We start from the raw sequence: 25,177 nt of genomic DNA on the forward strand, positions 1-25,177 counted from the left end.
TTCCAAAAAAAATATATAGAAATGACCTTCAGTGATTTTCTGCTTTCCACAATATGCCCTGTTTCCTTCCATTAGAGTGGAAGGCTCACGTAAATTTTAACAGCCTTTTCTCCCAATCTGGGTAGAGTATGGATAGGAATCCATGATCCGGATATTAGTGCTTTTAAAAATAAAATATTGACTCAATATTCAATTGTTATTTATACAGAGTAAGCGATTGCTTTTGAAAAGCTGGATGTGTTCTAGAGGGATGGGAACAGCTTCTTGTGCATTTACATTGCACGGCACTACAACAGCTAAGATCGACAATCGCCCCCACCCTTGCCCTTCCCCTGCCACACGCACACACATACAAAAACATGAACGTCTCTAATATTTACATCTCCTGTTGGGTAGTGTTGCTGGCTCAGGATGGCCGCTGCTTTCCACCCTCCAGGTGGCTGCATTTCAATGGTAGGTGAGTGATCCCTATGTATGCAGTTTGTAAAGCTCTTTGGCCTCCTTCTGGATGAAAGGTGCTATATAAATAATATAAGGTATCATCATTATATCACAGCACTGCAAATCATTGCAATAAGAGGAGTGGAGGAGGTCACGTGGACATGCACACACACACACTCGCATGTGTGCACAGCGATACTTTGTCCCTCTCTTCCTGGAACTAAAATGTTGGGAGGGTTCTTTGGAAAAACTTTACTGAGTTCCAGTAGGCTCTAGAAGCTGTCTGGTCCTCAACCAGTTGACAAACTCGCTTTATTTTTGTCAATCTGTCTGTTTTAGATGGTCCCCCACGAAGTCTACGGTGTTTGTTACTCAGCCATGTTTGTGCTGACCAGATCCTAACCAGCCACATACCCGGTGCTTTCCTCTGCCTTCCCATCCAGCCCAGTTTGTTGGCACTGAATGAGGAGAAAACATGCCTTCCACTTAAGAAGCTTAGCCAGGGAAGGAGAAAGATAAAAGGCTGAAGTTGATACACAATTCAAAGCAAACAGGAGGGAAAACAGAACTTTTCTTATAAGGCCAAATAAAACATCAGTGAAGGAAACTGAAAATGAGTTGGCCTGCAAAAGGGGGCCGATGAACCAGCGTGAGCGTCGGGCACAAAACACTGTGAATGGAGGCGAGTGCGGAGGAATGAGCACGTTTTGGCTGCTCGTGAATCCTCTTGATGGCAGAAATAAGAGCTTGTACATATGGGAATGGGGAGGGGAGGCTGGGGGAGAAAGCACCCAACCCTAATAAACTAATCTCAGCTAATGTAATGTTTAGCAAGATCCTTGGATAATGATACCATGCGTGTCATTATCATCATCAAAACCCAATCTATGTTTTAAAAAGTTACAAATGATTAACACAACATCAAGTTGATACAAACAATTACTTAAAGCCCCCACACACACATACACACACACACACACAGACATACACACACACAGAACCAGGAGGTCCCCATGTTCTGTAGAATGAGGGAGGCTGCAGCTGTAGGGCCGACAGCTTTCATATCCTCATTTGAATAATGTGTCCTGAATCTGTCACTTTATTCATTCTCCTTATGCTCAGTGTACTCTACATCAACAACAAATTAAGTTGTAAATAAGAGACAATCATCACTTTTGTTTTTAAGCAGCTACTGCATAGAGAATTTCAATGTACGCTCCTTTCCAGCAGGGGGGTAAAGAGGTACTAGAGTTTGCTTTCAGAAGCACAAATATGGGGAAACTAACAGAAATAAAAACAGAAACAGTTTACTGTGGCTGAAGGGAGGGACAAAAACACCCCCTGAAGCACATCTATTCAGTACCAGCTAAATTTTCTTCCAAGAAGTTACTAATACATATAAAGACAGAGGCTAAGTTTCCCCAACTACCATGGAAACCACGTGACTTATTAATACCAGTCCGGTGGTCTTAATATGCAGCGGGGAGCCGGGGCTTTGCCCGGCTCAGCTTTAGACAGACGGACAGGTGCGCTAAATGACTGCAACACAGGTGTATCAACGAGCTGATTCCGCAACTCATCTCCGTTCACTCCCAAGAGCTCAAATCACAATGACATGCACAGAAACTGGGAGGGAAAATTAGGAACACAAAATGTCCCTACCTTTACATCGGAGAAGTAGGTCTTCAGCATATTGGAGCTGGGATAACGGGTATAAAAGAACATGAGCTTTGCTTTTTTCAAGTGATTGGGTGACAATCCTTCCTGCATGTAGGATGCAATTGGTTAAGGAAAACATGTCTTTAAACACGAACACCAACCACCTCCCCACCACCAAGCAGCCATGGGAATGCTGGAAGGTAACCAGCACGGGCCCTGGAACCCATTCCTGACTTGCTGCTACTTGCTCGAAATGCCCACTGCCTGTCAGCAATTGCCAAATGTCATGGCGAAGACGCACAGTTCAGTTGCAGAATCTGGGCTACTTTGTGATGAGGCTGGCAAAACAGGGCCCCTGTCTGAGGTCCTTACGCTATTTATACGTTCACTTGTTGCTAAGGAGACAAATGCACCCAACACGTGCTACACAACTCTTATCATGAGAGTTTTTTCTTCTTCACAATTACAGTTCTGTTTATTCTTCTCTTCACACTCTGCAGTTTACATGAAATTATGATACTAATGTATGTGAAAACACAAAATGCATTCTTTCAAACACCGTTAGGCAAGCTTCGCATCTTACCTTTTAGTGCTAATGTGATGGAGCATCTTGACTCACTTTCTTCCTCTCTTATTGTTATATTCTTTTAATTGTTTTCTTTTAAATAATAGCTAAATTTTTTTTTGGGGGGGGTAGTTTTGGCACAGAGAGAACGGGAGGGGCTGTCGCTTTTGTCAAAGCAACGATCCAAAACCAAATACAACTGGCCTCTCCCGGATTTCTAGTTAACTCCTTGGAGAGTCGCGCTGTGGTTGGGGCTAACAAATCAATAACTGTGGGTTAGCAGATCAATAAATGGCCACTTACCCCAAATAAGAAGGCCTATTTATCTGGAAACATCATTACCTTTTAGATCTGTAAACAGCAGCAACTAAAACAGTTCCCGAGAGAACGGGAGGCTAACCATAACAATCCCGGCTTCCTGATTCCCTCCCAGACTCTTGGCACTCCTCAGCAGACTCGGAGCTGGGATGGCTCTGGTCACATCTGTGCCGCAGCCTGGCCCTGCCATTTCCTCAGCAAATTAATGGCTTTATAATTTATCAGAAATGAAGGTGCACGTGGAGAAAATCAATGTGGTCCCCCACAAGGTCAATTAAGGGTCCTTCCTAGAAGCTTCTCTAAGGATTTTTCTCTTAAAAGAGAGTCTGGGGAAAAAAAAAAAGAAAATGTGCACGTGTGTATGTGTGTGTGTATGTGTATGCGTGCGTGTATGTGCGTACTTTACTACCCGACAAAAATTTCACACCTTATAAAAAAGAAGGTCAAATAAACACAGACATTTCAGAAGGGGAAAGGTTTCCAAATGCCCTCCATCAAGTACAGTGCGGCCAATCTTTAAGAACAGAGGGCAGTCCAAAGTTACTGCAGAAGAATCGTCAAATCCCTATCCATAAGCTCTGGACTACTCATAACAGGGTGTTGAACCACGTGTTAGGGCTGAGAAGGTGATTAGCATTCCCTTTAATATCATGCAGATTTGTGAAAGATCACCTTGGTTTGTAAACAGAAGAGTTAAATAGAGCACTCTCCCCCCCCTCCACTGAAAATAAACACTGAAGCAAGAAATTTTGATTTCATATCTGTAAGCCAAAGCAGCTTAAGCGAACTTGTGTTTTTGTTTGAGATCCTTAATGATTACAAAGACGGTAATTTATGACTGACATACTTTTTGTGCCAAGGAGAGGGCTGAAAGGCCCTCCAGTAACCTCCATTAGACAGATAGAGAAGACTAAGGGAGCAGAGCACCCTTCAGGACCATCTGTCCAAATGGATAAGTGAAATAATAGTTGCAAGCTGTCTCCTATTGCCTCACGATAAGAGTTTTAGGCAGGCCCAAACTTCAACAAACATTGTCAGATCTCGGCTCTAATCATTTTTTCTTTCTTTTTCAGATGAGTACATTACAACCACCTCAAACGTTTAACTGTGCATGGGGTGGGGTGGGGGAATCTCCAATCTTTTAAAATTTGGTCTCGTGCAAAACAAACCGTTGGGCTGTGGTTCTCGAGACAGTTAAAGAGCCACCGAAACTTCCCGAAGCTTTTCCATACGTGTAAATTTTGCTAAGATGGTTCAGTACTTTTTATTTAAAAGACAAAGCAAACTATCTATCTTGTTTGGACAGAGAGGTCGAGGTTTTTTACTTCACAAGAAACAATTACTCTGATTTGATTTCTCAAGTCTGTTTTTGCTTTGAAACGTTTCCTGTTGGTAATACTTGGAATCGATCGGTTGAAATGGAACACAGGATAAATCTTTATCTCTCGCTCACCGTGTAATTGAGATAAAATTCCCATAAAAATATATGTTTCTAATAAACTATTAAAAATGGCTAATGAAACATTGAAAAGCCAACAGTTAGCTAATTCTTTTTTTCTTTTTTTTTTCTTTTTTGCCTCCTCAAAATAAATCTGAACTGACCAATTGGTTAATTTCCCTTTTAAGTGCTTGTGCTGAAAAGCAACTGTTCTTCCAAGAAAGCACTAGCTGTTTCCAGGATACTTACACACGCACAATGACTCATGATGGAATAGATTCAGCAAACATACAGCTGTACTGAACACGAGCTAAGCTCCATTCAAGGCCAGGAAAGAAAATGAGCACAAATAAATATTAAGGAGGTAAAGGGGGGCGGGGTGAGGGGGGATGGAACGCAAACAAGATCTGTCCAGGCAGCTCATGTGGCTTTGCCTCAATTCTCTTAGCCATAGCTTTGTGAAGACAGATGACATTCAATTCTATGTGTAATGCAAAATAGACAATAACTGCTGAAACTTGAGACAGCTGCCAGGTTTAAAAAAAAAAAAAAAAAAAAAGAAAGAAAGAAAAAAGGGAAAAAAAGAAAAGATGATAAATCCATAAATTAATGAAAGACATCTGCTCGGGGAATATAAAAGATCAGAGAAGGAGAGTGCTACAGCTGAACCTAAAGCGGTGTTCAAACAACCTGAGACTGAGTGTTGTCTGTTTACCAAGCACAATATAACCTTACCTACACGCAGCAGCAGCGGGAGGAGCAGCAGAGGCAGTGAAAAGGCAAATGGGAGAATAATGGATTGTGAAGGCAGGAGGAAGACAATTCTCTTTTTTTCCAACTGAACTCTGAATTGTGGCTAAGAGATTTCACAAGCTGCATTTCCAACCGGTCGGATTGGGAATGCTTACTTACATTTTCTAAACCACTTTGCAACCCTAAGAATTCTGCTCTGATTTGCAATGATGCTACGAGGCTTGCCCCCCAGGGAAACCTTCAACGGGGAGAAAAGATCTCAACTGTCCCCATGCCTGAAAGTGATAGAGCAAGTAAAAGTTGTTGCTCGACTAAGAAATTTTATATAACCGGGAATGGATTTTTTTTAAAGTTTACTTTAATGGTAGGAACCTAGAATCCTTAGTCTTTAATATATATGTTTCTCCTATAGCTAATACAACTATGGGCCCCCACAAAGCCTCTAAAAATGTAAATCAACTTTTCTGGATTATTTCACATTTTAGAAATTCATTTCTAAGCCACGCTTTCCAGTTGGGTTTTAGTTTCAAATTACCAAAAATGTTCCTTTCTAAACGTCTTCAAGTATTGTTAACATTCTCCCTATGAGTTGAGTAAGGAAAGCTGGCTGCCTCAGAGTCAGGCTCAATTTCTTCACCTGCAGGTTTTAGCGGTTTATAATCCTACTCTCTGCTTTAATGGGGTGCATGCAAATGCTTGAGGCCTCCACAGGGCTGTTTTCCTTGAGATGCAAAGAAGATGAAAGACAAGGAACATCATGAAGAAAGACAATTGGCTGGCTGTTTCTTTTGGAATTTGAATAAAACTTAATATTTGATTAAATAGATTCATTTGCAAGGATACTGAACACATTTTTTTTATATCCAAGATGTGAGAACAGGTGCACTGCCATTCAGTTTAATATGCACCCATTCACTATTTCCTTTCTATTTTAGAGGGACAACAAAGTAGTGTGTTCTGTTATGTACACCATATATGCTTGTGCTGAACTTAAACAGATTTATCTGATAAGCTGGTGAGCTCAGTAGTTCTTGTCTGGGCTACTTTGTTTGGAGAAGCAGAGGATGCCCTTTGGAGTAGGGAAGAAATGTTCCTTAAGGGTTAAATTATTCATTCCAACTTGGAAAGCCATGAACTAAAAATAAAAACGTAACAGTAATTGTAATGGTACCGAGTCATCCCATTTCTACTGATCTTTTCTAGGAGTAGAAAAGGTTCAAATATGGGTTTATATACCTAAAACTGGAGTAAAACACCACTCACCGTGATTCCCAGGGCTTTCTTTAAACTAAATGCTCGAGAATTGTGCCTCAACACCTTCAGCTAAATCAAGGGAAGAACTCGTGGCTACACAAGGATGGTGGAGGGGAAAAATGGGTCCAGTTTCTCAACAAACATTCAATTCCTCACTAGTTTTAGAATTATGTAGATTATAGAAAAAGTTGCATGCCTACCTTTTTCCTAAGAAGTAATATATCAACGAGATGACTGGTTTAAGGTGTGATGTGGTAGAGGAGACAGAGAAAGAAACAGAGGCTCCAAGGCTAGAAGGTGGAAAATGTAATCATTAATTGCAACCAGAGGCCCAAATTATTTAGCAACAGGAAATAAATACCTCCAAGTATAAGCAACTGACATTTCCTACAACACAGGTGTTTCTAAAACCATCGCTGTTCAACAGAAGCTTATATTGGTAGAAGAGAGAAGAAGAAATTATTCATCTGGAGAAGAGGCAACTACATTCTCTTCAAAGCCTTTGATACAAGTAGAAATAAAAAGAACTTCTTTCCATTCAAATCCTTAAAATTCCTCAGGGGATTTAGAGAGGGTGAGACAATAAGCCTGGTCAACACTTAAAACAATCGAAAAGATTTTTTTCCTAGAAAACCCAATGTACTTGAAAAAAAAAAGAGTCAATTATCTGCTTACAATGAAAAGTCTAATAAAAAAAACCCCATAAATTGGCATCTTGAGTTAAAGAGTTTAGTATGGACTTAAAAGACTTTGAAATCTGGCCTCAAATATTCACCAAAACAGGCAAGTCCCTTTCGTGTGTGTGTGTGTGTGTGTGTGTGTGTGTGTGTGTGTGTGTTAGGGGGAGAGAGAGAAAGGGATGGAACCCACCATCACTACTATTGGCTTCAGAATAAAGGATTGCTGAGGAGATAGGGGGTCTAGCTTTGGACAGTAGCTGGTATGAACCTCAGAAGATGCCCTTCCTGCAAAGAGTAAAAAAACACATTCAAGCCACTGAGCCTTTCTCATCTCCAACAGCTATATTCCAATCATTCTGACCAATGTTTATTGCCTGCTCATACGAGGAAGGCATGGTGTTCGGCACATCTTTGATTCATGACCAGTGGCTTAAATTTTAGGCCTTTGAAAGGTAGAAGTTAAATCTGCAACCAAACCAAGACTCAGTTTCCATTTATATAGCTAGTTGTTCTACATCTTTCTCTCAGGACATGATTTTCTTCTTCCTCACCATGGCAAGAGACTGTGTTTACTTGTCCAGGTGTGTCCCATCCTAGTGGCTCCCATTAACCTTATCAGAAATCTCCGGTGTCCTAAGATGTGGGTGGAAGGACGACCTTCCCTACCTAAGAAAGCATACTATCACCAGAGCAGGGACTTTGCACTTAGGTGGCAGCCTCTGGAGTGGGTTCAGATACTAAAATGTCAGTTTCTAGTCATCCAGACGATTGCTTAAAATCCTCAATTTAGCAATAGCCAACTTAATTACTAAATTTTATATCCATCTGGCAATTTATGATGAAAGAAACATGCCTCTTACTTGCCCCCAAATGCTATTAGTCTACTACCTCAGAAAACTCATGAACACAAGACGTTTTAGAATTTACTGCAAGGACCAATTTACAGAGAAAAAAAAATAATCGTCAGTTAAAAATAGCTGTAGTTCAGGACAGGTCTAACTGGCATCTCTATATCAAAGTCAGGTTCAAAATATAAAAGAGTCATAAAAAGAGCCATTTTTAAGTCAAATACAGCTGAGTTTTATATTTAATTGTGCTCTCTTGCTTTCCAAAATAATTTGCTTTGTGTATGTTAGGACAAAAGATTTCTGTGTATGGCTGAACAGAGGTTAATCACGCATGGAAGGCAGCTGCACCAGCTCCGAAGAGCAGACCTTGGGTGAGAGAGAGAGAGAGAGAGAGAGAGAAAGAGAGAGAGAGAAGAGAGGCTGATGCCGTCTGAATAAATCAGTACCTGTGTATTTCCTTTAAAAAAAACTGCATCTCACTTCAAGATTAAAGAGAGACTGCAACTCCCCACCCACATCCATCTTCCTTCCACCAGCACAGTGGTCTTCATCAGGCTCAATCAGGCCTTCTCCCATCCAAGTACTAACCAGGCCCGACCCTGCTTAGCTTCTGAGATCAGACGAGATAGGGCGCATTCAGGATGGTATGGCCGTAGACGAATCAGGTCTTCTTTAAATGGCCCAGGAGCCCTGAACATGGCCTAAAGGGAGACTTCTTCTCACAGCATCATAGGGATCGGAAACTGACTCCTCACTCCATTACAAAACTTAACTTCTCTGAAAAAATATCTGATAGAATTCTGTATCACAATAAGATATTCTTTCCCCATTTCTGATTCTACTTAAAAAAAAGAAAAAGATAATACAGCAGAAAAAGCCACTGCTGGACAGCATATATCTCATACCAGCTCTTTGGGGCAATTCACAGCCCGTGAAGGTTGCAAGGATGTTGGTTGAGTGAGAAGGTTTTGTGTCGTAAGAAGTGCCACAGGCCTGTGGATAAAAGCTGGTTACTTTGAGTAATAGTGAAGGCTGCATTCTTAAGAAGATGCTAATCTACACTGTTCTACGTAGGGCGTAAACCTGACCCTTTGGGAAGCCTGTTTTGTCCGGTTTTCCTTGAGGGGAAAATAAAAGGATATTGCACTTCCCGAATAAGGTGAGATTTCGGACATGTCTTGAAGGTCACCGCACTCAGACTTGATGAGCGACAAGGAGAGCCCTTCCGCTGTGCTGGGTGGGTGTGCTGGTGAACAAGGGTGGTGGCTCAGGTGGTGGGATGACATCTTGGTCCTCAGACTCGTAGTCTCCCTAGTTAAGTCTAAGGATTCGGGAGACGCCCTGTCTTTTCCCGAGAAGGAGCCCGAGGGAGCACCTAATGGACTCTGAAATGGGTAGGCCATCAAGGGAAGGGGGAAGGGGTGGCGGAAGGTGGATGTGGTGAAGCCTGCGGTGGCAGAGAGAGGCGACTGGTGCAGGGGCTGGTGGTGGCCGCCGGCAGGGGGGCCGGAGGCAGACTGGTCAGATGAGTTTTTGCGGACAACCAGGGGCAGTGCTTCTGTCTGGTCTGTGGAGCTGGGCATGGGCACGTTGCCAAATGTGTCCAGGGGGTTCGGAATGATGACGTCGCCAAAGCACTGCAGGCGCTGGTTGGCGGTGTGGAAATTGTGGTTTTCCCCATTGACTGCAAATCTGGCCTGGGGGATCTGGAGCGGGGGGAAGACCTGAGGAAGCTGGCGGGAGGGTTTGGCCGAAAAGACTTTGACCACAGTGTCCACAACTTGCGACATGGCAGAGTTCAGTTCTTGTTTCAAGGTCTCGGCCAAATGTTTGCCTTCTGGTTGTAAGGAGTTTGGCCCGTGGTCTCTCTCTTTGTTGTTGCCTTCTCGTTTCGGCTTGTTTTCAGCCATCTCCTGCTCCCTGATCAGGGCTCGGGCTCGGTCAATGAACTGTCCTGGGTCTAGCTCGCACATCTCGTTATCTGACCTCCCTACGGAGTCCTGGGCCCTGGCTTCGAGAAGCTCCGAGCGCATGCTGTCTTCAGACAGGTTACCATCTTCATCATTTTCAGAATCAGTGCTGTCATAGATTTGGTAGAACTTTTCCTGCAGCTGGCGCAGCTGTTTCTGCATGTCCTCCAGCTGCTGTTTCAGCTGTCGGCGCTCCTCTCGCTTCTGTTCTTTTCGGGCTGAAACCAGCTGCTGGAAACTCTGCTGCTGCTGCTGGGGCAGCTTTTGCTTGCGTTTGTTTTCTCTGTAACTTTCTCGAGGGCTCACAGACTGCGGGGCCATCTCTCTCTCGTTTTCATTGCCCCTTAATGCCACACTGGGGGAATGGCTCATCCCCCGAATTATATTCTCAACCCGGGCGCGCTTCGCTCTCAGGTGCTCATCACATAAGCGATCCATATCAAACTGGCTCATAGTAGGCCTGCCAAAAGGGGAAAGACACTCTGGGGGGCTGTCTCTTGAAGAGTTGCTGCATATATCCTCCTGATGTACTTCGGAGCCCGTACTGGAGAGACCGCTGGCTTGGAAACTGGGCTCCGTGCCACCATTTTTGTTCATGTTATTTTTCAACAGCTGGGAAATTATGGTTGCTCCTGGAAAAGGCATCATGGCATCTTCATACGAGTTCGCCCTCTTCAGCAGCTTGCGGAGTACATTTGACTTTTCCCCATCTGCATGCTGCACCACGGAATACTCAACATCCTGCTCGGAACCTTGGGGATTCATGGCACTAAAAAACGTCGCTCTTGCCTTAGCAAAAAATGCAGATGCTGTCCCTACCGTCCTTTTCACTCCAATGTCAACTCTTCTCCTCTTGGTTTGCCGGCTTAAGAGGGCTGTGCTGTCATGGTCAGGCATCACTGGACAGTTATTGTGCCATCTTCAAAAGCTCGTCAGCTGGGCACAGCTCAAGAATCCCGGGACCCTGGCCAACAGAACAAAAGGACTGATGAATCATTTTCTTTAAATTTCTCCAAATTTCCTGACCTCAATCCTGAATCAAATGCAAAATGCATAGGCTCTGGGATTTATGGCACATTACAATTATTGCAATTTATTATGCACTCTGCTTGAAATGAAACATTTTTAAATATTTCTGCTCCACTGGTTTAAGATGGATTAAGATTAAAAAAAAAAAAAAAAGCAAAAACTGCTTAAGCACCAGTAATATGATTCTCTTTCACAAATGCCTAAAATGATACTGTTTATCTTCAGAAGAAATAGTAGATTATAAGTACAGAGCCTCTGACAACCAATTGATTAAATTTTGGGCATTGAGATTCACATTACAAAAGAAGATGAAAGTGGGTTATACTTAAGAAATAAGGTTCAATTTTGAGGCTGTGTGAAATCTGGAGGTGAGATTCCACCTCTGCCTTAAAAGTGTTGTGGTTTTAAAGGCCATGAAAGGGAAAGAACTCTAAAAAATGCAAATATTTAAAACACATAATTTATTAAGGATTTTAAAAATATTTTTGTCATATGTGAAATGGAAAGGAGAATACCCCCATCAGCATCTTTTGCAACATAAATGATCAATTTAACATAGAAATAAACACAAAAATACTCATATTGCAAGTCTGCTTATGGAGCAGAGATATGCATTTTTATTAGTAAAATCACTTTGGAAGATGGTATCTGGGTTTTTTTTAATGTAAATATTAGAATATTTAAAAATCTGACTGGTGTCCTTTTGATGACTTACATTATTATAAAGTTGAACTCACTGCAAAAGAACATTATGCTTTAGAAATCAATAAATTGAGTTAGGCAGGGATAAATACATCTTCAGGACTAGTTTTCTTCTGTTAAAATCTGCCAGAACAATACCTCCCATGCTTGAAGAAATACCTTAACACATACCACTTATGAATCTTATTTTATATACTAGATTTAAAGAAAAAGAAAACAAAAAAGACGTATAACGAAGAAAATAATACCACTCAAATATATATGAGAAAGGGAAACACCTTCCTTGCCTATGAACCTCCATTGTTTCTTGAGATCACAGTATAAAAAGACAACATCCTTCCTTGCATTTTATTAAAAGGCACTTGACATATTTTGTGACTTATTATTAGCTGGTGATGCTGACCCCAAATTTGGCATAAATATAAGATGTCACATCGTTTTTTTGCTTACATTGAACATTTTGTGAAGAAAAGGAGAATTTTTTTTTTTCACTCAAGGTTTATCCAATATTAAACTTCACGTTTGCTTAACAGAGCACATCTTCACAATAACAGGGTCTATTGCCAAAGGCAGCGTGCAGAGTGTTTGGAACAGCTCCCATCTCTTTCGGTTCACCTGTAAAAACATCTACGTGCTCCCTAGGACTGCATCTGTGGCTAGTTTTAAAGAATGACTATCCATGCAAATAGGCATAATTTCAGCATGAAATAACCTGTGAAAATCAAGAAAATGCTCACTGCTTAGATAGCAGTGTTTTTTTCTCTATTTTTTTTTTAAGTGAGAAAGATTTCATCATGCAGTCCTTGCTCTTGGCTTCTATAGAAAAAAATAAAACATTTTAAAAGAGCCTGTTTTAGAGTATCATGAAAGCAGTATGCTGCCTCTTTATATATTTTTGTATGCTTGAGAATAAAATACTTTTTCTATGCCTCAGAATGAAATTTCCTGAATTTAGAATGGAAACAGTCTTCAATAACTTCAATATAGGGTTGAGAATCAAATTTGGAATAATTGCGACCCCTCACATATTAAATTAAATGGTTTCAGGAATACAGAAATGCAATGACAAGTCTTTCACTCACATATTAAATCTGATCAACCAGGTATAGCTGTCAGGTGAGAGAAATAAAAAGGAAAGACTGAGACAAACAAGAAAAAAAGCTTTGAATTATTTCAAAGCTCAGGAAGATGTGCATATTGAAGGAGAGGTCTTTTTCTGCATGCATATCAGCATTCCAAAAATAGAGTTCGTTGCCATTATTTAAAATGTTTGCCTATTTACTTTGTGTGTACAAATCCTTTTCTCTGTAATATCACCTCAAAAGCACAGGGGTCTCCAGTGGAGACACTGGACAAACTTTCTGCAATGTTTTTCTGTCCCCCTGTTCACCTTCACACCCACACTGGGTTTTCCTCCTACCCATCCTTGCTATGGGAAGAGCACTTCTGCACCAGAGGCTCAGAAGTGACATGCTGTGTAAAAGATGAGCACAAGGTCATCCCCAGGCATCCTTCCTTCCCAGCTGCCATTTACCTCTGCGTCAACTGCACTTCCTCTCCTCTAGCCTAGGTATCAACAGCTGCATCCCTGCCTCATGCCTGAGCCAAGAGGAGGGCTATGCTCTTCCAAGGGTGGAGAGAAATGATGCTCTCATCTTCCATGGAGAATAGTGTTAAACATGCTCGTTGGGTCTTTCAAGAACAAAATATCCTGTAACTGCCTCCAGATTCACCAAATTACTCTGGTTTTTACAATTCTCTTTCAACCAGTTAGCGTTTTTAGATTAAACAATGATCTGTTTCTGTTGTGGGCTAAGAGAATTTAATTACTTTTAGGTCTTGTTGTAAGATGTCCAGCTGAGACATAATAAATAGGATGAAACAAATGGGAAAAAATTATATAATCCAGCAAGACTAGGCATTGTATTAATAGGCAAGAAGAGATATATCCCTCCATATAGCTTAGACCTAAACATAAAAAATAAAGGTACTAGTTCATATTGGCCTTATAACGCATGGAGGCTACAGGCAAGATTAAATAATCATAAATGGTTGACACATTATTTTACTAGCATAATGTTTCATAAACAAGATATATATGTTAATACATTTAACACATAAGAAAACAGACTGTTAAATGATTATATATTCAATCACTTGAAAACACTTTTCCATGATTTCCCTATTTAGAATTTAGAGAATGCTACAGAAGGACTTTACCACTAATACTGTCCTGTCCACTAAGATTTCCAGAAGTCCTCTATTTCTCAACATATGTACTAAGCCAGAATGTCACAGCTACAATTATTATTGATTCTTGTGTGTGTTATGTGTGGTTGAGTCAACTCCGACACCTGGTGACCCTATGAATGAGTGATGCTTGCAATATTCTGTCCTCAACAACTCTGCTCAGCAACGGAAGACTCATGCCTATGGCTTCTTTCATGGAGTTAATCCATCTCATGTTTGGTCTTCCTCTTTTCCTGTTGCCTCTATTTCCCCCCAGAATCATTATCTTCCCGTATTTTAATTTTAACATTAATTTTGAGTTTAGCCAGGCAATAGGAAACCTCTTGCTCAGCAGAGATGAACACAAATATCAGCAAATATGCAGAAAAATACTGATGCTGAATTTGAACCCAAATGTATTATTGATCATATATACATATTCTACCCCTATAAACTCTTCTTTAATTAAAATAAAAATCTACAGAGACTATTTCTTACTATTAACTATTTTTGTTGGCATATAACTGCATAAATGCCTTAATAATTTCTATGCAATAGATATCTTAACATAGCAGATTCATCCCAGAAAAACATGAGAATAAACATCCAGGTATAATCAAGTCAATTTCTAACTACTCCCAAAAGATTCTTCATTGAAATTGGAATGATCTGATATTCCCTTTAATATAATCCTAAGGAAACTGATGACTTAATGTTAGTAGAAAAAATTTTCCAGTGACGAATTTTGAGGGAACACTCAGCGTGAAGTAAATGCTCTTACTTTAATAAAGAACTTATTTTGGGGGAGGGTAGTGCAACTTTTATGCATCTATCTGGAGTCCAGATTCTGGACAAAGAAGTGTTTCATTACAGTAATTATCCAGATAGTTCAGACAAATCTATTATGAGACAGGGGGAAAGTTAGATTGGCATGGTTTTCGGTTTGGATTATTTAGATTATCTGTCTTTGTTGATCAAATTATTTTGAAGAAATTGCTCAAGCTTACACTTGACTTCTTTTAGAAAACAGCCTTCGAGGGGGGCTCTCATCTACTTGGATCAACCTGGTTATGAAATTTCAAATGGGGTATCATTAATAAATCAGTCTGGAAATCAGTAATTCAAAGGGAAAAATCTGATGATTTTATTGAAGTAACTTCACCCCCACCGCCCAACCCCAAATCATTAAGATGTCCCCCTCACTATATTCAAGAGTTCATTTTTGCTAATTTGTAACTTTTTATGCCTACTGTCAGATTAAGAAAACCTTTGATGTTTATTTTGAAGGACTTGATGTAAATTCATATTTCAATGGATTAAGATTGTATTGTCAAAATCATATCAGATTTTAAAAAATTACCTATCCTAATAGAGTGTTCTCAAATCATAATCATTTAATTTAAAATTCCTCTATCCTATCAAAAATTCCATACATTTTTCACCAGTGAAATGAACACAAAACATTTTTAAGAAAGGCTGAAAATAGACATTTCTACTTATTTAAAGAGTAATAATCACCACATTAATAAATCAGTGAGAAATAATCTCAAGGAAAAATATATTTTTTTTTCTGTTTGTTGAAATTTGAAATACTCTAAATGTTTTCTGAAGCTTTAGAATACACTAGGCAATAAGGTTTGAGAAATTCCTTATTTATATGTCCTTTCCAATTTATACAGGTACTTAATCAGAATCTTATAATAACATATCACACACAATCCACATTCATATTATGAAATCAGTAATATTTTATCATTTCTTTTGTTAATCCTGCACCTAAAAAATTTCTCGTAGTAGCAGTTGCAAATGCAAGATGATTTCTGGAATGATAAAAGAAATTCAGAGAAAAATGGCCTATTTTCACTTTAAACAAATAAACATCAAGCCTGGCAGCTAGCTTATGTTTTAGGATTGCAAGTGCCACTTGTAGAGGCCCAATACTAGGATATGAATAAAGTGGGAACAAAGATGCATGTTATGTATGCATGATTTTTCCCCCCACAAGGTCGTGATTAAACTAAATAGAATTCGGTATAATGGACACATAAAAATATCAATAAGTGCCAAGCACAGATAACCCTTATTTAAAAAAACACATATCCATAAATGACATTTTAATTAAGAAAGAACTTCAAAAGCATCCAAGGAAAGTATTGGAGGGAAACTTTGATATTTAAGTCTAAAAATAAATGACACATATTATCTCATTTTCATGAAACAATGATCATCACCCAAGCAACAAAACCAACCAACAAAAACAATTCACCATCCAACCTAATTCTGTGCAACTCAAGAAATAGCCTATGTAAAAATAAATAAATAAATAAATAATTAAAGATCAAGGGTTAAGAATCCAGATACAGTGCTTATATTGAATTCTAAACATCTTCCCTCACACATTAAGCCACAGCCCCTACTTTCATGTATTTTACCATTATATAAACATAGCCATGTTATGTTACATGACAGTTTAACTCAAATACTTTCCTTTTGCTTCCTTACCACACACAGCCCATTTCATTTTGAAAATACTCCGAACTTCTTACAAGAAAGTCTTCATAAAACTGACTGCCCGCATCTTGCATCAAATAGAAAAGCAGTTACCTCTCACGTACTTGAGATTTTCCTTCCTCATCAAAGTAATAACTAGGACATCTGGCACATGTCTGGTACAATGACAGGCTCATTCTACTTTATGAGAATATTTAACATATGACTTGAAAGGGTTTATGCACATACCTATTCTTTCTGGGCAGAGAGAAAGCACGCTAGAAAGATAAGCTTTAACAACAGTAACACTTTCAAACTGACTTTGGTATTCTTGGCAGTTACCCACACCACCTACGGCTGTCCAAAACACACACACACACACACACACACACACACACACACACACACGACAGCTCTCACCCCCCTTCCCTTCACAGACCTGGGAGATAGACAGAAACTGGACGGAAGCAAAGAGAAAGTCAATCTCTCTCCACCTGCTGCCTGAAGTGGGGGTACTTTCAGCCGCCTGGCAGACAGGAGGCTGAGACACAGTCTCAGCAGCAGCCTGCCAACATCCTTAAGAAAAACAAACACACACCAACTTGTCCCCTACCCCCAACCAAACAACTCACGTGGCAGAGTTCAAAACATAACAACAGCCCATTCCCATTAGCCTGGACAATCCTATTAACCAGGGCAGCCATAAATTCATAAATCTCTACAACCCTGGGGCATGCATTGTGGTCTGGAACTGTACAGACACACACAGACACAGAGGAAATTTGCACCTGTCTTTCTTGACACAACACACCTGTCAGGCCCTGCTCATGCGCATTCTGCTAATAGACTTCTGTCTACCTAGTACAGGAAAGGAAATGATTTTTTTTTTTGTAAGGGAGGGTATAGATGGGAGGGGAGAGAGAGAGAGAGCACACAAGAGAAGAAACTTCTAGCCTTGACTTTGAGAGAAGGCCATCCTGTACTTGCTCTGTTTTTATAAGCTCAAGGAGACGACACAGACCTTCTTGGAAAAATTAAAACTAGCAGGTGAGTTCCCAGCTTCCCCCTAGGCGGAGCAGGGTTCTGGGTTGCCAAGAACAGCAGTAGTTTCACACTCTGACCTGCCTCCTTGGGCTATTGAAGACTACCGCCCAGCCCCTCCTCCTGGTTCTTTTCTCTGCCGGCCTGGAGGACCCAACTTCCAAAGACTTGTGAGGTGGCTGGAGACGTCCAGTCTCTGGAAAGCTACTCCCCCTTTCTCTCCCTGCTCCCCCCATCCCAAATCCACACTCTCCAGCTGCGTTCAGTTTTAACAGGAGGAGTAACTGGCTGGCACAACAGAGTAACCAACAACTTGCTAAACTGGACTTTGGGTGATGTCTCCCCTTGAATGCCGCCGCCCCCACGCCACCCCACCTTGGACCCCCTTCCTTGTCTGTTCAGAAGGATAGCAGCTCTTCCCGTCCTCCTCACTATTCTTCCCAGTAACAATTACGCTCACTTCTCCTCCCCCCCCCCCCCACTCCTCCACCCTGGGGCAAAACTGTAGAGGTACCACCCAGTCAAGACAAGATCTTAGCAGTCCAACCCCAAAGCCTGCCGGCGATGACCGCGAGAGTCTCGGCCTCACAAGTCCGCTCGCTGCTCAAGAACACCCCCCCACCGGGACCACGATCTTACCTTCCTCCGGCGACGCCGGAGAACCAATCCCTCCGCCCCACGACCCCCGCCGGCTCGCGGAGACTCCATACCCCACTCTGCTGGACCTACCCCGGGTTCCCTGGAGCTCAGGAGAGGGGAGCCGCGCTCGTTTCCCAGGACCATCTTTCCACCGCTCCAACCCCGCTTTCAACATTTCGGCTTCGACAGCGTTCAGAGAGGAAAGTAACAGAGCGCCCCCCTCTTCCCTCTCTGCTCCTCCCTCCGCTCGGGCCCTCCGCTGGGGTTAAAAAGGAGAAGTGAAAGGTATGCAAATGACAAGCAAATTGGAATAGCCTGGAAGAAAGGCAGCTATAATAAACTAGACAAAGAAAAGGGACGTGGGGACGAGCCCAGGACTTTTCACCGGGGGAGATGGGAAGGATGAGGCTCGGCGGAAAGCGGGGACCCAGACGAACAAAAAGCGACCCCGTCCCCCGCGCGGTCCTCTCTCCTGAGAAGAGAGGGCCGGAGAAAAAGGAAAGGAAGCAAACGCCCCCGCGCAGCCCAGACACAGTACACAAAAGGTGACAAGATCAGCGACAAGTCCAGCAATACCAGCCTTCCCCCGCCGCCAACACCACCCCCCAGCCACCAGCAGGAAAGAGAAAGAAATAAAAGCCGAGCGGATCACTTACTCTTAGGAACTGGGAGGAGGGGAGCGCTGAGTTCCACTGAGGCTCCTGCTCAGAAACTGTTGAGAGGCTATTTTATTATGATTCATTTAAAGAACACCATTTTGTCCTGGGGAAAAAAAAAAATGTTTACACTAGTGTAAGTCCTGGGAGTCTCTTTTCTTCCCCCCATTGAAGAACAAGCCAGTACAAGTGATTCTGGAAAAGGGGAGGGGACTGGCGAGGGGACAGAAGATACTTACGCGGTGCAGAGAGCGGGGGGACCGAGCCTGTTTTTTTTTTTTCCCCCTGCCGACAGAGAGGATAACGCGCGCGCTCGCACTCGGCGATATCTTGCGGGTGATGAATATGATAATTGGACCAGGGACGGTGAGTCTGTGCGACAGCGAGCCAGCGATCGGGGAGAGTGGGAGAGTGGAGAGAGAGAGAGAGAGAGAGAGAGAGAGAGAGAGAGAGAGAGAGAAGAGGGTGGAGAGGGGAGAGGAGAGAAGAGGGAAGGAGAGAAAAAAGAGAGGAGAAGAGCAGGGCAGAGCAGAGGAGATGAAGAGAGGCGCGGAGGAGAGGCGCGGAGCGGCGCGGCGCGGAGCGGCAGCAGGCGGACCCGGCGGAGCTCTTTTGCGCCGCTCCGCTTTCCCGGCTGCAATGGTGTATTATTTCAGAGCGCTCCCTCAGCTGAGGGCTGCGCTCCACAACAAGATTTACTTTAAGACACAGCTGAAGGAAACAGGAAGACTGCACGTCACAGTCTAACTGACGTACCCGGTCCCAACACCCAATCGCGAGGCGCCTTCGGATTCAAGGGGGGATAGCGAGGCAAGAGAACTTAGGAGGAAAAAAAATATATAAAAGGGGTGGGGGGTGAGGGGCTGGGAAAAGAGGAGTGGAGAGGGGCCCCGCGCTCCTCCTCCCCCGCCTCCTTCTCCGGCCCCCACCCCACCCCCACCCTGCCACTGCTTCGGGGCCGCTGGATCGCCGCGCCGGGGCCGGAGCGAGCCATCTGCGGGCACTATGCAAAGCGGGCGACGGCGCGAGAGGCGCTCGGCTCACACTCGCTCTGCCAGGACGCAGGTCTTCTCCCCCCCCACCCCACCCCCTTTCATTTCCCAGATCCCCCAGTGGCCGAGCGAGTGAGTGCTCCTCGGACTTCGGTGCTCCTCGAAGGAAGACACGGAAAAGTATATTGGAGAAAAAGTGTATTTTTTAGGGGTAGGGTGGTATCGGAGGAGGGAGTGGAATGCCACTTTTAAAAGGATCATAGGTGGTATCAAGAATACATGTTACTCTTGCAGGCTTCTAAGGGGGAGGTGAACACTAAAATACAGGTAGTTTTGGGATTAAATAATATATAGATGCCAGAGGTTTCCCACACCGACTCCGCTGCATCTGGTATTAGGAGACCAGCACTGGCTGAATCCCAGCCAACCTCCAGTCAAAATTATTAGGAAGGAGAATCTTAGCCCTTAGTTACCTCTATCAACGTTATTTGGCCGGTAGATACAGCAGCCTTAAAGAAAATGTTACCAAACATTACCTAGCAGTTACCCCTCACTCACTCACCCCAGAATAACCAAAGAGCTAAGTTTCAAACATGATTTACACAGTTACAACGCCTGGGTGACAAACTTTAAAATTTATTAGGTAAGAAATTTCAAATGCTTAAATTTCGAGCTTCAACATAAAGCTATATAGAAAATTCAGTTTGGTCTGACATATCTTGGATGAAAAATAACCAGCAAGATTTCTTTAGATAATGGGGCTATTAAAGAGCTCTTTGCGGTTTGCAAGTTACAAATGCTAAGGAGGGAGCCTCCAGCCCCGCAGCTAGGACGTCTCTTCTCCCTACACAGTAAATGGCTTTTAATAAAGCAACTGGGTTTAGGACTTAAAGGACCTATAAAAGCTAAGATTTGCAAGGGCTGCAAAGCAGAAACACATACCTAGTCGATTAGACACCCATTTTCTCAGGTAGGATGGGAACAAGTATTTTCCATGTGTCCCTCAAATTTAATCAGATCAAAGGTTGAATCATGTTGCATCGTGACAACAGGGTGTTTATGAGGTGTGTTACAAGTACGCGGGCCGAACACTGCCACCAACTTCTGCAAACACAAACGCGCGCGCGCGCGCACACACACACACACACACACACACAATTCCTAGGACATTTACCATTTCAACCTCAAATTCATCAAAGTGTATGGATGTCTTCTTTTTATATAATAGCAATAGATCCAAGTCCATATCCTGTAGGAAACTTTTGGCACAGGATTCAAACATTGAAAAGAAGAAACATCAGGCGGGCCAGGTTAGGTATCCAGGATAAGAAAAGAGACCTGCTTGAGCGTCTTCAGCCTTCATTTCTTCCCTTTCGTAGCCCTCAGATACTCCCTGCACCCCATTCCTGAAACAACACTGACTCGCACAAACACACCACTCACACTTCTAGTGATCGGCCATCGTATCAAATGTTCTAATCTAAGATGTGACAATTTAGGCTGGGAACAGAAGTAATCTATCAACGTGCTCATTAGACACAGTATGAAATAATGTTTCTATTGGTTGAGTCCTTTCGAGGTAAGCGGGTCTGTTAAGCAGGGAAATTTGGATTAAGGATATTGCCTTTCTTCTTTTTTGACCTATTATTTTCTTGAAGTATCCCAGTGTGTATATATGTTAGAGCCAGCCAAAACATAAACTGGTAAGAGCAAAGGATATATGCCCTCCACACCTTAAAGCCATCTGCTCAGTTTGGTATTTAAAAGGGAGGAGGGCAGAGAAGGAGGAGGAGGAGACGAAGGGAAAAAGAAAACAGAGAGAGAAAGATTCAGACCCTGGAAGGAATGGCTTGAATTGTATGTAGCCCACAAGTTTGTCAATTGCACCTAGCGCTCGGATGCACGTTTTGCACACACAACTCTCGGGAACTGACGACGGGCAATGTTCCCTCCGAGCCCCAGCACGTCCTTTATCACTCCCCGAGTCGAAGTCGAGGTAACCTGCTTAGCAAACAAGGAAGCACCTTCACCCACAGTCTCGGCGGCTGAAGCTCGCGGCTCGCCACGCTCCGCGGCGGCAGTTCTCAGCCCGCTTTAGGACGCAGGAACTGATGGTTGAAATAGGAGCGCGCGAGACGCTGGGCGAGCGAGCTCGGTCCGCAGCCCAGCTCCGTGAGCTGCGTGCAAGGGGCCCTGTCCTGTCCCCTACTGTCAGGGAGACTACAAGCCAGGCTCTTGGCCAACCTTTCCTGCCAGGGCTGCGGCGCTCTCCCGGGTTTTGCGCCGCCTTGGAGCAAGGCGTGAGGCCGGAGCCCTCTATTTCGGTCGACTCCCGGTTTGTTTTTCTGATAGGAAAGAAACCATCAGTTAGCCCGGAGACGACAAGTCGCCTAGATATCAACTCCATCTCCGAAACCAGCGGCCAAACCTAGGGGTCGATCCCTTCCTCCGCCGCACTACCAATACAACCCCAATAACTTAAAAGTTAACCCAGATTCTGAACGGTCTTCAACAAACCCCATCCGTGCAGGCAGGCTGCGGTTGCTTATTTATCTGAAGAATGATCTGTGTGTTCTTAGTCAAACTTGCAGTAATCACTTGTGCATCTGGTTCTGGGTTAAACACACTTCGCCTTGGTATTTCCTTGGCGTATTTCCCCCCCCCCTCCCCCCCGTCCTGTTCTATCTAAAAGCCTTTAGGTGGGGATTGGAGGGAAGACTGAGTATAAGTAATCTAAAACCTTGCAAACAATTGTCATCAAATCCTGAACGACCAATTCTGGGGATTTCAACCAGATCCAGTTGAGAGATGAACGTGGGCGTGGATTTCAGGAGAAGGATGCTGGAGATCCTGCCCGAACACACACAGAACACCACCGGCCATTGGCTGTACGCCGCCGCCGCCACCCTGAAGAGGGGAAGAGAAAGAAAGGAAAACCAATGCCAGGGTGCAGGCCGGCCTGCTTCAGGCTGTCTAGAGGCAGACTGACTGACCTCCATATTCTCTCTCTCTCTCTCTCTCTCTCTCTCTCCCTCCTCCCTCCCTTTCCCACCCTCCCTCCCTCCTCTGCCCCTGTGCCCAGTGTGACGCCGAGCCCAACCTGAATTTGTTCTGAATGCCTGAATGGGGGGGGGGGTGTCTAGTGAAATGCCACAAGATCAGTAGCAATAGCAGCTGCCGCGTTTCTCTCCTGGGAACCCCACTGCTTAGAAGCCTCCCGAGTGCTGTTTGTTTAACCAACATCTTTCAAAGTAAACAGAGGCGAATCACTCCATAGAAGTTGAAATATAACCCTTACAAGAATTTGGGGTCAGGTGCTGGCAGGAAAAGTAATTTAAAAAAATAATAATACAGCCTCTACCCACAAGGAGCCTAAAAGAACCTACAATTGTCAGAAAAATATCAGTTCACCAAAAGGATTCATTCCTATGAAGTGACCTCGAAGCAGATCACTCTTCCCCCCACAAACACTGCCCCCGGGAATGAAGGGGTTGGTTGTCAGAGACTGAAGGGGCAAACTACTACTTGATTTTATGGAAGTGGGCAAAAACAATCAAAGGGAGGTATGTTCCCTGTTCTGCAGTAGAAAAGAGAAGGCTGGGAGCTCCGTGCCGCCAACACTGGCTTTGCCTCAGGCACCGAACTTTCCAATATCAAGATATTAACAGATGGTGGTGAGCACATGGAGGGCTGTTACTTACATAATCCAGCCACTCCGCCCGGCTGCGCGGATCCCGGCTAGGCGCCCGCCAGGCCGCGCGCGCGCCTTGCGAGGGGTGCTGTTGCCCCCCGAAATAACTTGCCTTTCTCCAACCCCACTTGGCTCTTTGAGGGCTAGGATTTGGAAAGGTTCTGATCTCAGAAAAACAACAAAATGCACATCGAGATAGTTGTGCTCTTTCTTCAGTCCACGGTAGTGATGAAGCTGGAGACCGAAGGGCCGAGGGAAGAGGAGGGAACGCTTTCGGGGAGAACGGGACCTTCTCCCTCGGTAACTGGGGGTGCCAGGTAGTGGAATTTACGCAATTTACACCCCTCCCTCTTTGGCTCAAATTGGCACATCTTTCTCGGTCACAGAAATACAAAGGCAGGCTCGGGCCGCAGCCGACAGTGGGGTGGGTGAGGGCGTGAGTGCGCGGGGACGCCTTTGCACGCGGGGGCGCAGTGGGCAAAGTTACGCACAGCCTGGGGCACCGCTACATTTCCAAGCTTTGCAGGTTTTTAAGCACTGGTTCTCGCGCGCGAGGAGTCCCTTTCGGTTGGGAGGCCGTCTGCTGCCACCATACCCTCAGCCTCCTCCCGAGAGGCCCAGTCCCTCCCGGTGTGCCTGTGTACCTCCGCCTGTGTGCTGGGGGACGTGTTTGTTGGCCGAGCCTCCTCCCCGATGGCGACTCGGAGCCGCCGAAACCCGTGAGGAACACGCCCGCGTGCACTGGAAAAGTTTCGGGGTAGGAGGGAAGGCTGGGAGTCTTCTCTCCTGGCCCTCGGCAGAGCGGGGCTGCCTTGCTTGCGGCTTCCTCCCCGTCTCTTCCTCCCTCCCAGCCCTCCCTTCCACGCCGCCGCCCCGCGCTAGGTGTCGCGGCCTCTGGACGCGGAGAGAGGAGCGCGCGGTGCTGCGAAGGTGGCGCTGCGCTCGGGGCGGTGGGCACGCCCCTCTGCCGGTGCGGCCCTGGGGTCCCGGTTCCCCGTTCCGCGCCCCGCGTTCCCTGCCTCCTCCTGGGTCACCGCCGGCGCAGCAGCCCTGCTCGGCCGGCCTGGGCTCGGCGCACGCCCGGCGCGGGGGGCAGCCACCTGCTCCCGGCACCGTGCAGAGCTGGGGGACAGTGGATGCGGCGGGGCCCGCGCGCGGCCTCCCCTCCCCGGCGGCCCGCCTGTTGCTGAGAGGCGGTGGCGCCCACAGCGGGTTGACGCTTTCAACCTGAGACCGGGGGCTCTCCGGGGACCTAAAGAGGGGCGGGGACCTTCTAAGGGATGGACGTCTCTTCCCTGCCCACCCCTTTTCTTTTGTCAATTAGTCTAAGAATATTTGGCCGTTATTCCCAGCTTTCCTTTCTCTGGTCTTTCAAGTCAAGAGTACGAATTCGCAGGAGGTGTTCTCTAGATTTTCAGGGACTCTAGGCGTAGGACTTAAGTTATCCCTACGGCCCATATTTCGAGGCTTTTATTCAGGATGACCAGCGGGTTATAAATAAACAGGCGTAGACCTGGCACAGAGGGAAAAGAGAAGGAAGTTTCCAGTTTGGATTTATTTGGGCGGGAGGGGGGGAGGGAGGGCATGGGAGAAGGAGAGTGACTCTGAAAAGTTGCATTTTGTTTAAATTAGAACAAGACAAAGTTGAAAGCCAGATTTCTATAATTTTTCTGGTAATATTTCTTTTATGAAGTATTTAAGTGTCTGTTTGTCATCATTTTGAGATCAAAAGGAAAATCCATATGCTGCATAGTTTTTCGAAATTGCTATTTAAATATGTTT

The 25,177-nt window shown here is 44.3% G+C and overlaps 1 protein-coding gene across 7 annotated transcripts in view; it reads right to left on the bottom strand.

The window, feature by feature from the left end:
- The window catches only part of PROX1 (prospero homeobox 1), a 50,219-nt gene extending 30,711 nt beyond the window's left edge, over positions 1 to 19,508 (bottom strand). For 2 of the 7 annotated variants that reach the window (XM_066261378.1, XM_066261374.1), the window contains exons 1-5: positions 18,952 to 19,462; positions 18,713 to 18,818; positions 9,097 to 10,890; positions 2,104 to 2,209; positions 381 to 518 (exon numbers count right to left, since the gene is read on the bottom strand). In XM_066261378.1, the coding sequence (XP_066117475.1) occupies positions 381 to 518; positions 2,104 to 2,209; positions 9,097 to 10,823 (1,971 nt within the window). In that variant the 5' untranslated portion in view covers positions 10,824 to 10,890; positions 18,713 to 18,818; positions 18,952 to 19,462. The other 5 variants (XM_066261375.1, XM_066261380.1, XM_066261381.1 and 2 more) reach the window with 5 other exon arrangements.
- Positions 19,509 to 25,177: the final 5,669 nt, after the last annotated feature.

This window comes from Saccopteryx bilineata, chromosome 2 (genome assembly GCF_036850765.1).
Source record: "Saccopteryx bilineata isolate mSacBil1 chromosome 2, mSacBil1_pri_phased_curated, whole genome shotgun sequence".
Taxonomy (NCBI): Eukaryota; Metazoa; Chordata; class Mammalia; order Chiroptera; family Emballonuridae; genus Saccopteryx; species Saccopteryx bilineata.